Below are 15,577 nucleotides of genomic sequence, written 5' to 3'. Positions count from 1 at the left end.
CACAAGTCACATTCAGATGCGTTTTAATGTTAAAAAAAAAAGATCAAATAAGAACATTAAATACTGAATTAAAAACATGTAATCAATCAAGCCTGTTTTTTTTTCTGGTTTGGTTTCAAACTATGACATCAATGTATGTGAGGAAAACACAACTTGCAAACACTCCCCCAAAACAATGTAAATACTAAATGAAAAGACCATACACAATGCACTGTTTGTCGGCCCTGTACATACTTTACGCAGCAGTCTCTTGTTCAATAGAAAATGTGTTAAAGTGCAGCATTCCATAAATCATTGTAAACATTTTGTTCCATAATAGCATTTGAGATATTCCTTTCGCTCCTAATGCATTTAGGTGACTAAAGACTCTTTGCCCATTGACATCACGAATAAATCCAGAACATATATATATATATATATATATATATATATATATAGGATATATTCATAACCTTTACTTTTCCTTTACTCGTACAAATTTCCGATGAAAAACTGAAAGGCATTTGGACTGGTACAAGAGACTGTAAACCGATACAAGGCTGAGATGAACACTGCATTAAAAACTCGAATGGCATCTGTAAACAAAGAAACTCGACTGCAACATCACACTTCTCAAATAGAACAGTTCAGGCCCAGCCACATTATTTCATATTATTAATAAAAAGCACGTACAGCCATGTCATGGTCAAGCATTTGTTTTCTTCCCACCAAACAAAGGTAGATATAAAGATTTTTTTTTTTTCGAGAACTATCACTCATGTTGACTAGCAGGAAAATAAGTTGGAGGCGAAAAGATTGCGGGGTGGGGGCTGCGGAATGGGAGGGAGTGTCATGTTACCATAAGGGACAAAATGATAATGCAGATGTGTTCTCTGAAATGTTGAAAATATTCTATGCTGCATAGTATGATTTGTAATAATTCGGCACCTTCTGGCATAATAAATTGTTTTCGACAAAGTGATTAAGCAACAAATTGAAATGTACTGTAGAAAACAAAGACACTGCGGTCGAGACAGAGAGTATGTATCACCATCTGGAGGTCAAGGACAGCATGGTGCATGCGGCCTGAGAGAAATGTATGAATTTCAAACAACGTTATGAGCATTTGGCTGTAGAATGTGGTTAAGCATTTGGAGAGCTTCTCGTGAAGCTTGACTCACACTCGCATTATTCTGTTAGAAAGATGCTCGGGAGGGGAAGTGAAAAATAAGACCACATTTGGAAAATCTGGCTCATGTACAAGATAAGTCATCGGCGAGTGATTCAGCAGTATTTGTATTGTTCAGGAACTTGGAGTGAGTTCATGTCAAACAGCCCAACTAGAATCATTTGAAGTTGCTTCTTTTCCTCACTGTAACAGAATGAGGAGTCCAAGCGGGAGTAAAATGCAAAGCGGCCATATTCCTAGAACAGAGGGGGCTTTATTCTGCCCTTTGGCTCTCAGAGCACAGGCTTCCCCCTGGTAACCAGTGTAGCACTGGCACTGGAAGTGTTGACGGAAAAGAGCCAGCTCGGCCTGACTGGGCTTTCCGCTCACCTTCAGGCGGCCGTTCTGCCGAGCGATGCTGTGCGCGGACGGGCTGAGGTGCAAGTACGTGTCGTCGTCGGGATGACTGCGCAGGCAGCGGCCGTGCAGGTTGCAGCGTGTGCGACTGCACTCTTCGGCCGCCGTGGACACGTTGAGCAGGTAGCGGCCCAACGCTCCGTTGAGATAGTCTTTAAGGGTCAAGCAGCCGCTCTCGCTCGAGTAGGACGAGTCTCCCCAGAAGATGACTCCCGCCGCTCCCAGTGCAACGCTCTCACCGATGGTGGACACCAGATCTGTCTGTCAAATGCAGCCACACGCAGGTCATACATTGGGCGCTTGACAGCTACGAACCTCAAACCTGGCACGACTAAAAACACCGGAACCTCAAATGCCCTCCGGGTTGGGCAAAATCTACTCGCTCACTTACATAAACACTTATGGACAAATTACGCAGTAACAAAGATTTTATGGCGCCGCACCCTTTAGCACTTGTGACTGTGATGTAACAAGACTCCAACTGACCTCAGTGAGGAGATCCATCTGATTGATGTACGTGGGGCGGGTGTAGACGAAAACCGGGCGCGCCAATCCGTCCCCAACAGATGCCAGGCGCATGGCCTCCTTCACCCTGTTGCGCACAAAAAGGCGCCCATGACGTGTGGAGCGCAGCACGGACCCCATGTATATGGAAGGGAAGAGCGCCGTGCACTCCATCCACAGCCAGTTGAGCTGGTCGTTACGGGCCATCTCCAACTCGGGGCAGCGACCCGTGTAGTTCTTCAGACCATTCCTGTAGTCGTGGTTGTAGCAATCCGGGAACAAGTAGAAGCCCCACACTTGATTGGGCCTCAAATTCTTTGCATGTTTCAGCGTCTCCAGCATGAATTCACGAGCCGACAGCTCAAACTCCTGCTTGGCCACCTTTGCAGCTTGCTCCTGGCTCCATGTTGGGTTCTTCTTCAGAACCATTTCCCGCGATTTACTTCGATAGATGTCTTTAGACTCCCAATTCCTGATCCACAGCGGGCGCCACTCTTCCCAGTCGATAACAGCCAAACCTTTGGCCTCTGGTTCCCGGATGTATTTCTGCACACCTTCTGGCATCTTTTCATAGTGTTCAACCAGGCTGGCAAGCTGCGGAAGCCCCTTGTTAACCGCAGTGCCATCATGATCGTAATAAGGGTAAAGGCCGAGGCGCTCCTTGTAGAATATGGTCAGGTTTTGTCGGACAAAGCCCTCGTTGGGCGAGGCCACAATGTCAAACTGGTCCAAGGGTAAAGTGACACCGTGCCTCGGGAAACAGTCCTGAGTGGCAGCATTCCAAACCTGGAGAACTGGTGTCTGGGAATATAAAGGCCATCTTGTTTGCTTAGCGTGTGTTGCGCATACACCCGTCCATGTTGCTGTCACCGTCAGGATCACGCAATTCAGCCAGAGAGCCTCCATGGCCAACCCTCACCTTTTCTCCTGTGACTCTGCCAAAATGAACATATAGAACAAATATTCCTTTTGTCAAGAGCTAATTCCACAGCGGACCCATTTGTTGCCATTTGACAAATTCAGCTACTCACTATTTTTTTTGAATTGAAGAAAAATCTCCCCCATTTGCATTTCAAGTAAAAATATTTTAAATTTAAATTACAATTGTGGTAAATCTATCTATAGTTTGTAAGTGCTTGAAAGGCTTTGAGCCTCTGTGGTATATGTATGGTTTACTTTAAATTATTTATAAAGACAGTTTTAATCACATTTAAGGGATCAAGTATTCGCAGATTTTAGCTAAATATCCTGACTTTTAATAAGTGCTGCGTTGACAGAGTATTTCATACGATTATGAAGCCGTAAAATTAATTAAATCCAATATGAAGATAAAATTATCTTGTATGAATTAATAGAAGCTACCGTAATTTTACGAAAGTACTAAACGTTAGTCATCAGTAGTACATGAACGCATCATTTGCATTTTGGAAACAAGCTGTGATTTAACATCTAAATATCTTTCACTATCCTTATCTTTACAATAAATATTGATTTTGATAGCTTTAGTTTTAAATGGACTGACCACCGGATTTAGTTCCGAGCGCGATCTTCCAAATGTGCTGAGTTAGCTCAACGCGGACGTCCTCTTTTCCCGTCAGATCTGTTCAAGTTCCTTCTACTCACCGATGGATAAATGACTTTTCCACGGGCTTGCCATGAGAAATATGACCGTCATAATTCTTCAGTGCATGCTGATCATAATAAAGGGAGGGGGTGGAGAGTCAAACTTTGGATCCTGAGAAAGAGACCGCAGCAGGAAAGCTGACGGGAACTACATTGTTCATTAACAGACGAAATCTTCGATCTCCAAACTTGTAGGGGTGTAACAAGTAAAATCAAATTGATAAAACTATAATTTCATCTCAATTTGGGACTATAAATCGTTAGTTTTGGTAATTGCAAAATACTTTCCGCTAAAATATAATTTTCGACTCAGATAAATCAATATTTTGTCAATTATTCATACCGCCATGAGAAGAGTTTACCCCCTTACGATAAAGTCAATCGTTGGTTCCTCAATCGCCGGTGTCCATTGAGTAACCAGAAACAGCTTCCGGTGACGGACGCAAACTAGCAGATGTTGAATGGTTCCTACTAGCGAATTTTGTTATTTAGTTTAAACATGGTTTTCTGTCAGAAATTAAACGTTATATAGCAAATTATGTACGTATATTAAACAGCACATAAATCAATGTATGGTTTAAGATTAATTCACATTTTTGAAGGCAAGGCATGTCATAAAACTGTATGCCTTTTGATTGATAAAAACAGAAATACTTTTGCATAAATAAAAAAATATAATAACATCTTAAAAGTACATCTTACCTTTGAGTCTTAAAAATCAAGATAATGGCAATAGCTTTTAGTGGTTCTTTGAGGGTTTTCTTCAAATGTATTAAATGTAAGCGACTCCACCGAAGAGATGAAATGAGTGAGTAGAATTGCCCCTTTGGCTCTTTACATATGCATGAGACTCCTCCTCTGATTGACTTGAGTCTGCAGACTCTGAACTTCAAAGTTTATAGCGTACAATTGCCAGTTTTAATTATATAATTGTCACTGGATGACTGGATGATCATCAAAGTATTACAAACATAATCACAATTCAGTAATTGTACTTATGCAGAACATAGCCACGAGATATAAAGTCACAAATAATTCAGAATCGTTTTGAAAATGCAATTAAATGGGGTTTGATTTCAGCACGGTCCTATTCATCTCTTTATCCCTTAAAGACAACAATATTGAGGGGATTCGCAGAAGGCATTTTCCCAGGCAAACATTAATGACCTTCACAGATCTCTTCCTCCTTAAGCACCACTCAACCCTGCCCTCAAGAAAATTGCTTGACATTGCAATTTCCTTTGGAGGTGGATCAGGTCGAAACATTAGATTTTGTTACACTTCAATTTAATGTTGTTTACCTCGCGTTACGGTCAAATAGCTCAATTAAGACACAGACAAGTTGCATGGGAATTTTTGCTCTGATAAATTACTAAATTTCTTTCGATATGCTCCATTTGAACTGAATGTCCTGAAAACTGCATTAAACAATTTTTGTGTAAGAAGAAAGGCCAAAACACAATGAGGCATTTGAATGTGTATTTAAAATGAAGAAAAACGTTATAATAAATTAAAAGTGAAATATCGTATGCAGAAGCAGCAAAGCACACATCAGGTCTCGAGGCGGACGTCTCTACTCCTGTTGTAACTCCTATGTGACATCACGCCAAAATCATTGAAGCATTTCAATTTAATTGGAGGGCAACTGATTGTCAACTCTCTTTGTTATTACAAGCAATCATCTGATCCTTTTCCCATGCATTGCAAAGTTGAGATGAAAAAGAAAAAATGAACAATGCTTAAGTGTGCAACTACTTTACTTCTGTAGATAATACCACGTGAGGGGAGGACTCTGTAATAATCCCCTTAAAAAGTTCCATACCTGAAAATAATCTGCAGCAATCAATTCAGGAGTCCAACCTATCCCATGTCTGCAACAACACACTTACGTACATGCATACACACACAAACCATGTAAACCGAGTTCTAACTTGCCACCATCTCTCCCATAGGTGATCTATAAAGCGTCGCTAGCAACAGATCACATGCAGAGGCTCGGCCCACATGACATCATCTTGACCACAGACGCACTTTAAATACATCAAGAGATGTGTAGTGTGTTAGCGGAAAATTTCTGGTCTCCTGGTTGCAGGGAGTGGGGGGAAACCACGGGACGGCGCTGACACAGCGTGTTTGTCTTGGACGTCGTCAGACTTCACAAAGGACGACAGGGAAATCTACATGGATGCACGGGAAGTCCAGCTTTATCATTCCCTGCAAGAGACAAAGAGTGAGTGTGTGTAATCTTTACGTAGAGCAAACTACTTATGCTAATTTCAACCTTCTCACCTGAGGTGTCAGGTTTTTGTGAATCCTCTTCAGCTTGGCTTTTTTACGCCCATTTTTGGTCACAATAGTCTCTTCATAGAACTCGTGGGCCAGGTCGCCATCTTCGTCCAAGAACAGAGAGCTGCAGCGAGCGAGAAAGAAGCAAGAGCAAACCTTTCGTGAGGTTCCGAGGAGCACTAAATTGAGAAGATTCAAAGGCTTTAGGTGTGTTTATCATTCGTGTGGGGTGCAGGTGGACGCAAAGCAGCTTTCCTTGTTCAACCCCTGGACAGCCTGAGCAAGCAAGATAATCCTCATGAGCACAAGATCAGGGTAGCTGGGGGTCCGAAGCTTTTCTTACTATTATTGAAAATATATAGCCATGTAAAGTGGGACCCACAAACTCCGAGAAGGCTTTAAGGCGTCATTAACTAGCTAGTTAATTTGCTTTTTCGAGAAAATGAAGCTTCAAATTTGTGTTATGAACCAGTTGTATTTTTTGACTTCTCTAGTTGGCACTGTTGGATTAAGAAATGGCACGTGAACTTATGCGAAACAAAGACTGCCATCTGGAGGAGTTAAAAAAATACTACAACTTGTTTGTGAAACAAATTTCAAGCATCATTTCTCATCACTACCACTATCCTCATCTATGTGTTCATGTGGGTAATTGTGAATGCCGTCAGACAAGAACATCAAGCTGCTCCTAGATGGTCTCATAACTTTGAGCTTTAACATGCTTTCTTATTGTAACTTTCTCTTTCGCTTTCCGTGGTCCGTGTTCAGCCAACATAAGTAGGCTACAATCATTTAATTCCAGCATCTTGAGTTAGTTTTAAAAATAATCCCATCCAGGTTCACTGGTGCATTTGTTGAATACACGTGATAGAAAGACAATGGTGCCCAGGAGTGCCTTACCTTCGCCTGGTAAACACAAATGGAGTTGCGCTTGGGAAACTTCGAGTTCTTGCCAGTGACTGTTCATTTGCATCTTTGGCTTGGTCATCACCACTGCCTGAACCAGAGAAAGGCCAAAATCCTTTGGCTTTGGAGCCGCTGCCACCCATCTTCAGCTGCAGCACATAATTTACTTGGGCGTCGCTCTTATCAGTTGAATATGACACCTCTGGATGTGATACCTGGGAAACTAACAAATCCAAGAGAGGTTTTGATCATTGACTTGACAACTCTGCTGCATACATCTGATCCTGAAATTGCCATTTTATCATTCATAGGTGGGACATTATAGAGAACAAGGGAATGCTAACCATAATATGTTAAAATACAAAATCCTGATTGACGTCGAGTATTTGAGTGTTTGCTTGGAGTCTTTAATTGGAAATTCTCAAATACTGTCCGGGCCCTTAGCTACTAAGGCACTATCATAACTAAAACGGGCATCCATTGGACGCAAAAAAATAAATAAAGTCCTCTTGCATTTATATGTAAAAAAAAACAAAAAAACTAGAATAAATGAACCACGTGGGTGTGACCCGAAAAGCACGAAAACATTAGCCATTAGATAAACAGGCTATCTCGGCATGACTAGAAATACTATTATAAATACTAAGACTATTGATAACATAATTATACCACACGTTCGTACTTACTGACACGACCACACAACTAGTTATACCGTATGACATTTAGCTCAGGTCAGACTGGCACATTAGGCAGAATGACGCTGTCAAAAGCTACGTTTTGGAATTGATGACAGCAGTGGAATTCAGCTTTCTCGACAACATACCGAGCGTGGCTCTTGATCGTTTCCGAAAAAAATGACGTTTTTCCTAACAAACTCGATCTAACAGCGCACTTAATTTGGGTGTATTGTGCTGGACCTAGCAAGAGTAGTTGCTAGCGTGAAAACCCATCGAACGTTCTTATTCGCTCTGAGTCTGAACTGGTGAAGGCGCATCAGGGAAATGTAGCGCCCCCTGTAGGACAAGAGTCGAACTGCTCAATGTACCATTAACAGTGCTGGCCAGCCACTCGAACGTATTGATTATGATGAAGACATTTATGTTTTATATATATGGCAAAAGAACATCTAATCTTAACACATCTATTACCAAACAAACTCACTATCAAGAATCAAACAAACAGATTAGTTATCATAATAGGTTTATTAGACAAGCACACATTTCCACAGGTTCTCTAAAGTGCCAAGTTGCGAGGAATGTTGTCCAGAATCAAAACACAACTACAATGAGATAAAACATAAATAATCTAAACAAAGCAGCTTTATTCACTGAAAAAAAAGTAATGCAATTAAACTATTCACAATGGCGTGTGTCACAAAAAAAAAAAATTCTGCCCTTTTAGTAAACTTCATCAAAACATTTCCAAGTCTGATAAATTACCCTTCGTTTCTAAATGCCCGCCATCCTCGACCCAAACATCAAGCAGGAGCAGTAATCTTCGCCATGGCCTGCTTCATCATGTCCCTGGTACGAGCATATCGTCTCACTATCTGCCGGACATGTTCCTCTTCCTCACGCTGTAGAATACGCAGGAAGTTGCACAGCTCGGGAAAAGTGAACGCATCCCACTGTGAAGGAGAACACAATAAATAAAATAAATAAAAACAACAACGTATCGGTTTATCGTATGACCTTACGTTCACTTCGCCGGTCTCGTTCTCTTTGAGGACCAGACTTAAGACTTTTTCACTTGGTCCTGCACACAAGCGCAGCCGGAGGGGATGTTCATCGTCGCTCAGTTTCCGCATGGACACTATCGAACAAACCACAACAATTGTCAACTTATCGTCAAGCAGCGTTTGTTTCGATTCGAATAGCTTACCTTGGTTTTGCCTATCGGAGCGCTCAAACAGGGCAAATTTAGCCGGGTTGTCCACCACAGTGAACTTATTGAGCAAAGCCTCGATGACTTCTCGTACCCTCGTTTGGGAGCTTATGTGCAAGTGCTTCGCAGCGTCTTTGGGGAGGTAGAACGATGTCCGTCGCGTCAGTCTCCGGCCGTACTGGTGCTCCTCCTCTGTTGGGCTCTCGGGAGGAGGCAGGGTGATGGGACGGATGAGCTGAAAGTGGACTTTAATAAAACCAGTGTAGGAGCCATCTTTATTCTGAAAGGAGGACGGATGGAGCAGAAGGGAAGTGGCAGCTGAGTTTAGGGTGACACAGAGTACACTCAGAAGGTTGCAACAGAGATACAAAGGAATTACACAAAAGCGGACATCCTTGGAACTGTACTAGTCAGAAAGTACTAAAACGTTGAACAGTTGGATATACTCATTGTGACCCACCATTTGTTTTCCATGTAAGAATCGCAAAAACAAAACTAGGGATGTCACGAGAAAAAGAAGTAAATTGTCTCACCGCCATCATGTAGAGATTGCTGTTAATCTGAGCATTGTACTCCTTGACCTTCTGATGAACTTCACCAACACTTAACTCCTGTTTGCGCCAGTCCGTCTGCTCATCCTAATAAGAAACCAGCAGCTCCATTTTAGTAAAAACAGAAAACATGTTTGTTTGTTTTTTTTAGGTTTGGCAGAAGTCTACCAATAAAAACCAAATGAGATTTTTGTTAAAAAAAAAAAAAAATCAACACAAAGCTCACCTTTTTCCTTTTGACCCTGTGACAAAAAGATTCACAGGCAGTAAAATACAGCGCTGCTTGAGAGTCACTCAATGCTTGCCTGCTTTCCAAACTCATCTCCAAGGTGTAACTTCTCCTACGAAAGCGCGATGACACAAACCACTCTGAGCTCAGCGTTTTATTTCTCACTTATTTGTGCGCCACATTTACATTTGCTCCGCCCTGACCGTAAAAACCCACCGTAAAAGAGCCAGTTAAACAGCACGTTATTTCCCATTGTGTGGGAGGAGATTGAGTGATAATGGATGTATATCAATTCGAAACGAGCGCTTCATTTTGTTGTGACCTAAATGTACAATCTATTTAATCATCAAATATAATGAATGTATCAACCATTTTGCTTTTAAAAGAGAATAATATTTGACTGACATTGTCATTTTAACACTGTAGTGTTTATAGAGTGGATATAAAAAGTCTGCACACCCCTAGTTGAATGCGATTTGTTTTTCGATCTAAAATAAACAGACCGAAATAAACTTTTTCCACTATTAATGTGGGTATTCAACATAATTATATCTTTTTGAGACACAAATTAAAAATAAACAGAAATAATATTGTGGTTGTGTAAGTGTGCACACCCTCTTATAACTAGAATGTGCATTTGCTCAGAAAAAAACAATCACAGAAACAAATGTAATACAATTCATCAAATTTGAACAAAATACAATAAAAATTTATTTTCAGAATTCTCACCACGTTGGTGTCCGTCTCGATGGAGTCGACTGAGAAATCCGCCTGCCCTGCTGGCAAACTTCCGTCTGTGCTGCAGTCTAGCTGGATGAGCGGTCGGCATTTGTGGTGACAAGTGTAGCTGCAATCTACAAAGAGAATGTATATTTTAATATGACAAAATTATTTTCCTTTTTTGGCTCATGCTGGGTGTCGATAAAATGCTTGTGGATTTTGTTTTCCTGACAGATCAAGTGGATGGAACACATCCCTTGGCTACAGTATGGTAACAAGGAGCATCCTGCATTTGAGTGATAAGACAGCTTTGGCTGTGGAATCCTTATGTTTCATCTTATTTAGTAACAGAAATGCATTGAATTCATTTTGAAATGCTCCAAATCAACTCACGCATGTTCTCATGATGCATCATCATCGTCATCATCAACACGGCTCCCGTTTGCAGGAACATGATGACTCAACACAGGCTGACAAACAGAGCTGTCATCCTGCCCAGTTTGATACAGATTTAGTGCTTTCTGCTTTATAGGTCAGCGCCTCCAGTGTACTACTGCTAACTATTGACACACAAACCTCATATGCTGGTGTGATTTGATTTTTTTTTCAGTCAAAATAAATCCAATATAATAGACCACAAACTTTGAAAATAGCTTTTCTTGCATGATATTGCAATAAAAAAAACTATTTGCAGAATACTCACTAGTGCAGCGTAACGCCTGCTTATAAAGACCCCAGATGAATTCTCCACATAAGTCACACCAGGTGAGATGAGTGTGACCGTAGGGCCGGAAGTCGTGACCCACACCGGCTTCTCTGGACGGGGCCTCGATGCTGACGACGTCCCCAACCAGCCGGACAATGTGGAAATGCCCGACCTGACTCGGAGGGGCGCGCGGCTCAGCGGCCGCCAGTTCGATGGGATCATTTACACTGAGGTCCTTTAACTCAATCAGCTCACATTTAGACATCCTGCTGGAGACCCAGTCATGGACATGTCTTGCTGTGGCCGTATTTGAGGACTCCCTGAATGTAGTTCAGCATGACACATTCATGTGTTTATTTGGGTGGAAAAAGTTCAAGGTTTGGCTCGGCCGCCCTGCCAGCTTTATGTACTGCAGAGGTCACCAGCAGCCCTGAGGAGATGAAACAACTGCTTGAAATCACACTTAAATGCAGAAACCTCAATGCAATCTTTCACTTCTACCTCGGTGACAGCACGGTGCAGTTGAAATATTTGTCATTTAGAATGTAAGAATAGGCAAAACAAGAGATTAACTTGTGTTGACTGATATCAGGATTCATGCGAAAACATCAAAAAGTGGGACATGATGATGAGGATAATCCAGCACAATCCCAACGTGAGTCTCGATACTATTCGCTGCATATGACTTATTGAAAAAACAGCATGTGTTGTATGTTAAGAACACAACACCAGCAGGAAAGCAGGTCAAAAAAATAATCATCACTTCACAAACCAAAAAATAGACCCCACTGTCAGAAAATTTGCAGCACTATTCGACCTCATTTTAATACTTAATTTCATTTTTAGGAAGAAAAAACATTATTATAGACATTGGCTATATTCTCCATTTGTTGAAAAGTAATGCGATTATGTTTTTTTTTTAATCTGTTAAGCAATTCTGGGAAAACTACCAATGCATCGCATTTGAACGACCGTCTACATTCCCAGATTTAATGTGTTCTATCTGCTCATTGTGCATGTGAAACTTGTGGCATAGTTTTGCAGTGGAGCTGCATGGTGAGTTGCATATGAACAACCCGGGATCTATTAGTGCCAAGTGGGTCACTGCGCGGTGCATTTAAACCATTCAACAAAAGAACATTGTAGTCCAAAACCACTTTTTGTGTGCAGAGTATAAGAGTTTAAAATCTTAAATACACATTGAGAAACTTTACAATATTCTGCCCATCGTCGTTTAACAAACCGGATTAGGTTGAAACAGATTATGACAGTAAAACACACAAAAACGACATTCTATAACGGGATTACATAAAACCACGTTACCTTGATGAGTTGATCAATTCATCCCCGGAGAATTGAAGCGAGAGGAGACGCAAAACTGAAGGCAATTTGTCGATGAGTCCCCTTCCGACACTCACTCACTCACCTCATTTTGCGCATGCACAATGCGAGAGTGTGGGATTACTTTGTAATCCCGCATGGCTGTCCAGCATCCAATATAGAGAAGAATCCCCTCTGTCGGAAATCCCAGTAGACAACACAGCGTCTTGTCTGCTGCTACTTGTATCATCTGCAGCAACCAGTAAATATTGTGTAGCCCGTTACTAAATATAAATGCATAAAATTCTAATTCTGGAAGAAAAGATTTCAAATCTGTTGAATATTTAATTCTGCCCTATTTGGACATCACACAGAGAGAAATACCCTCAAGGCTCCAATATGGAGATCAGATAACTATCAGCTATGCCTCGTTATATATGTATTGCAAATTGTCACAAGCATATTTGACAGTAATTGGAGCACAATAAACATACCCAGAGGACAGCTGACTGGTGACAGTCCATTGAGTTGTTTGTTGTCTGAGAAATGGTTTATTCAGTCCAATCTAACGTGCAGTAGCCTACAGGCACCAGGGCTGAATTTTATTGATATTTTTGTGAATGAAGCACATTCATCATGTGGTAATTCAATAAATTAATATATTAATTCATTGAAATACGCACATAGGAAACAGGATGTTGTTAAACATGGTAATAGTCACTGCCATGACTTTACTGGTAGAAGTTAAAATTGGGAGATTATAAATTGAGAAGTACTGTCACTACTGGCCAGTTTATCTGGTTAAATAAATAGATAAAAAGAGAGACGGACAGATAGAAAGCGCTGACCGGAAGTAATACAAAAAGGCGCTTTATTATGAAACGCTAACCGGAAGTAATTCGATTAGGTTTAAGACCCGTCGGCATGGCGCTGCCAACATAACAAATTAAATTATGTCCATTTACAATACCAATTACGCTGCTGTAATATTTCCGTTGTTTGGTCGTGTAGATTTGATTGAAAAACCTTTCTTGATACTGTTAATGGTAGTATTTGTCTTTCGGAGGTATCTTTGATTCCTGTATCGTTTTCTGTAGGAGCTCTGGGTGACACGGAGACGTGTGAGGATTATCAAAAGCCGTCAAATTTATATTTTGCCGTCACATTTTTATTTTGTCGAACATGACCCAAACCAAAGAGGCAGAAGCGGAACCTCGATTGCTCGCTTTCGCCCGAGTAGCTTCCGCAGTGCTGACACACTTTCTTGTCATCATCCTCACGGTCTTTGTCGCTGTCCTGGCACGACCTGGTACAAGTAAGTGAGTCATTTACCAAACTAACACACGTTCCTCTTTATATGTATTATACGTATACTTGACCGGTTGGTGTAACTTTCTACAGGTTGGTTTTCCTGGCATCCTTTCCTCATGACACTAGCAGTAAGTTGGATCGCTTCAAAATAAAGCTTCAAACACGTGACACATTTGCATTGCTGTGATTGGGCAATGATGATTTGGTGCGCCTCAATACAAGAATGTCATGAGCTTGATGATAACTACTCAATTTGGACAAATCGGTGATGTAGTAATTACCATACATGATTATTATTGCACTGCGTTGCATCATCTTACTGGCAACTATATTTGAATGCACCATGAAAGGGGCAAAATATTAGAAACACATGATTCAAAGCAAAATAACATTCATAAAATACATAACAGTTCTGCATTTGACTCATCATTAGATTGAACAGGTGGACCTGACAAATGCAGAGCTGAGTATTGTTTTCCTTTCCACCAGTTCTCCTTCTTCATGACAGAAGCCGTCCTCCTCTTCTCACCCCATGGATCCCTCATGAAGAAGTTTTCTCACAAGGTGAAAGGTCGCGTGCACTGGATGCTTCAGTGCGCCTGCGTGACGTGCGCTGCGCTCGGCCTGGCAACTATCTTTTACAACAAACACCTGCACGGCAAGCCTCACTTCACTAGCTGGCATGGCCTACTGGGCGTGATCACGGTGTGCGCGGCGGCAGTCCAGTCGCTGGCCGCCCTGCCCCTCATCTACCACTCTCTGGTCAAAGGCTGGTCACTTGCTAAGATCAAGAGGTACCACGCGACGGCAGGACTGGTCACCTACCTGCTTGGCAGCGTCAGCCTGCTCCTCGGCTTGACTTCTGGGTGGTTCACCAAATCGGTCGGTGATGCTGCTTGGTACCTGGCGGCACTCTGTCCCGTTCTTTGTGCCCTCGTCATCATGAATCAAGTCACCAGTGCTTACGTGGCAAAGAAACGTTTCCAGTCCTAAATGAGTAACAGAGTTCAAATACAAAGCTTTGTTGATGTGCTTTGTTGATTTTTCAAATATCTGTACTTGACTTGGTATTTATTTTTCTGATGACTTTATACATTTACTCCCTACATTTGAACAAAATTTCTTTCAAATTTATTTTATTTTTTTAAAAATGTTTCACGGTTCTTAAAGAATTGTGTTTTTTTGTACATTTCTATGTACTTTCAAGTACAGCAAGAGTAGTTAAATTACGTGGGACAAATGAAGGCTGCAGTATAAATTAAAAATGTGTGTACTGACAATGCCGGCGTTATGTTTTGCACACCACTATCTTAAATTTCTGTAAATTTCCTTGAATACATTTTTATTCCACAAGGACCTCATTTGAATTTTTGAGTGGTTCTTCATTATGGTATTGCGGACCAAGAATTGACTTTTTTTTTTGTCAAATGTTTACACAATAGGGTGATGTTTCAAGTGTGGGCAAAAATTACGTTTTTCAGATGCCATTCTGTCATTTTATTAAAAAGAAAACACTGTTTATTCACACAGAGTGTTTTTATTGTAAAATAACATTGATAACAGCCATTTTCTGCTTTTGTCTGTGTGGCATGGATCAGCCACCTAAAAGAACATAAGGTGATAAAAAAAATAAATACATTTCAGACACTACAAACACTGAAATGAGGGAAGCTACTATTAGGAGTACATGATGAAATTATAAAAAGTAAAAAAAAAAATTAAATATCCGATCCATGAAGATGATATTACTAAACATGAAACAACAGATTTAAACATAAAGCAATGCCAACTTCAAGAGTACAAATATAGACATGGGATCTGCATCTTTTCCATTATCCACCTTTCAGAGCCACTTTACAAGATTCCAAGACTGGCTGAGAAAAAAAAAAAAATTGACCCCCCCAACAATCTAACAGTCTACTGTAAAACTATCTTTACAGTTTGTTTTATAGTCTCATGCTCTCCCATCTTTT

General features: G+C 41.0%; 4 protein-coding genes across 7 annotated transcripts; 1 reads left to right on the top strand and 3 right to left on the bottom strand.

Moving 5' to 3' along the window:
* Positions 1-6: 6 nt before the first annotated feature.
* Positions 7-4,058, bottom strand: LOC119122524 (hyaluronidase-2-like). 2 transcript variants are annotated; one of them, XM_037250819.1, is made up of 3 exons: positions 3,692-4,058; positions 2,051-3,003; positions 7-1,825 (listed from the first exon to the last, which is right to left on the bottom strand). In XM_037250819.1, exons 2-3 carry the CDS (start codon positions 2,972-2,974, stop codon positions 1,349-1,351), a joined length of 1,401 nt encoding a protein of 466 aa, XP_037106714.1. In that variant the 5' UTR covers positions 2,975-3,003; positions 3,692-4,058; the 3' UTR covers positions 7-1,348. The 2 variants fall into 2 exon arrangements, with proteins under 2 accessions (XP_037106714.1, XP_037106715.1); XM_037250820.1 differs by lacking the exon at positions 3,692-4,058 and adding an exon at positions 3,591-3,683.
* Positions 4,059-5,148: 1,090 nt separating this feature from the next.
* On the bottom strand, positions 5,149-7,844 carry tusc2b (tumor suppressor 2, mitochondrial calcium regulator b). The gene is made up of 4 exons (XM_037250830.1): positions 7,707-7,844; positions 6,878-7,106; positions 5,981-6,101; positions 5,149-5,905 (listed from the first exon to the last, which is right to left on the bottom strand). Exons 2-4 carry the CDS (start codon positions 7,024-7,026, stop codon positions 5,840-5,842), a joined length of 336 nt encoding a protein of 111 aa, XP_037106725.1. The 5' UTR covers positions 7,027-7,106; positions 7,707-7,844; the 3' UTR covers positions 5,149-5,839.
* Positions 7,845-8,068: 224 nt separating this feature from the next.
* On the bottom strand, positions 8,069-12,497 carry rassf1 (Ras association domain family member 1). 3 transcript variants are annotated; one of them, XM_037251544.1, is made up of 7 exons: positions 12,297-12,497; positions 10,971-11,403; positions 10,277-10,401; positions 9,301-9,405; positions 8,765-9,002; positions 8,580-8,695; positions 8,069-8,510 (listed from the first exon to the last, which is right to left on the bottom strand). In XM_037251544.1, the coding sequence occupies exons 2-7, from the start codon at positions 11,236-11,238 to the stop codon at positions 8,361-8,363; spliced, it is 1,002 nt and encodes a 333-aa protein (XP_037107439.1). In that variant the 5' UTR covers positions 11,239-11,403; positions 12,297-12,497; the 3' UTR covers positions 8,069-8,360. The 3 variants fall into 3 exon arrangements, with proteins under 3 accessions (XP_037107439.1, XP_037107438.1, XP_037107440.1); XM_037251543.1 differs by having other exon boundaries at positions 8,765-9,047; positions 12,297-12,494; XM_037251545.1 differs by lacking the exons at positions 10,277-10,401; positions 10,971-11,403; positions 12,297-12,497 and adding an exon at positions 9,545-9,754 and having other exon boundaries at positions 8,765-9,047.
* A 673-nt stretch (positions 12,498-13,170) lies between these two features.
* Positions 13,171-15,500, top strand: LOC119122895 (cytochrome b561 domain-containing protein 2). The gene is made up of 3 exons (XM_037251546.1): positions 13,171-13,608; positions 13,695-13,732; positions 14,094-15,500. Exons 1-3 carry the CDS (start codon positions 13,476-13,478, stop codon positions 14,595-14,597), a joined length of 675 nt encoding a protein of 224 aa, XP_037107441.1. The 5' UTR covers positions 13,171-13,475; the 3' UTR covers positions 14,598-15,500.
* Positions 15,501-15,577: the final 77 nt, after the last annotated feature.

This window comes from Syngnathus acus, chromosome 5 (genome assembly GCF_901709675.1).
Source record: "Syngnathus acus chromosome 5, fSynAcu1.2, whole genome shotgun sequence".
Lineage (NCBI taxonomy): Eukaryota > Metazoa > Chordata > Actinopteri > Syngnathiformes > Syngnathidae > Syngnathus > Syngnathus acus.
Note: the sequence above shows the minus strand (reverse complement) of the source record. Positions and strands in the feature narration are given on the sequence as shown.

Bases quoted from the DNA above. Each gene is read 5' to 3' on its own strand.
- LOC119122524 (XM_037250819.1), bottom strand. From the start codon at position 2,974: ATGGAGGCTCTCTGGCTGAATTGCGTGATCCTGACGGTGACAGCAACA. The intron at 1,826-2,050 runs GTCAGTTGGAGT...TGCATTTGACAG, and splicing joins AGATGGATCTCCTCACTGAG to ACAGATCTGGTGTCCACCAT.
- tusc2b (XM_037250830.1), bottom strand. From the start codon at position 7,026: ATGGGTGGCAGCGGCTCCAAAGCCAAAGGATTTTGGCCTTTCTCTGGT. The intron at 6,102-6,877 runs GTAAGGCACTCC...CGCTCGCTGCAG, and splicing joins TTTGTGTTTACCAGGCGAAG to CTCTCTGTTCTTGGACGAAG. The intron at 5,906-5,980 runs GTGAGAAGGTTG...TGTCTCTTGCAG, and splicing joins ACAAAAACCTGACACCTCAG to GGAATGATAAAGCTGGACTT.
- rassf1 (XM_037251543.1), bottom strand. From the start codon at position 11,238: ATGTCTAAATGTGAGCTGATTGAGTTAAAGGACCTCAGTGTAAATGAT. The intron at 9,406-10,276 runs GTGAGAATTCTG...GTTTCTTATTAG, and splicing joins TCGAGACGGACACCAACGTG to GATGAGCAGACGGACTGGCG. The intron at 8,511-8,579 runs GTAAGGTCATAC...TCTCCTTCACAG, and splicing joins ACGAGACCGGCGAAGTGAAC to TGGGATGCGTTCACTTTTCC.
- LOC119122895 (XM_037251546.1), top strand. From the start codon at position 13,476: ATGACCCAAACCAAAGAGGCAGAAGCGGAACCTCGATTGCTCGCTTTC. The intron at 13,609-13,694 runs GTAAGTGAGTCA...AACTTTCTACAG, and splicing joins CCTGGCACGACCTGGTACAA to GTTGGTTTTCCTGGCATCCT. The intron at 13,733-14,093 runs GTAAGTTGGATC...CCTTTCCACCAG, and splicing joins CTTTCCTCATGACACTAGCA to TTCTCCTTCTTCATGACAGA.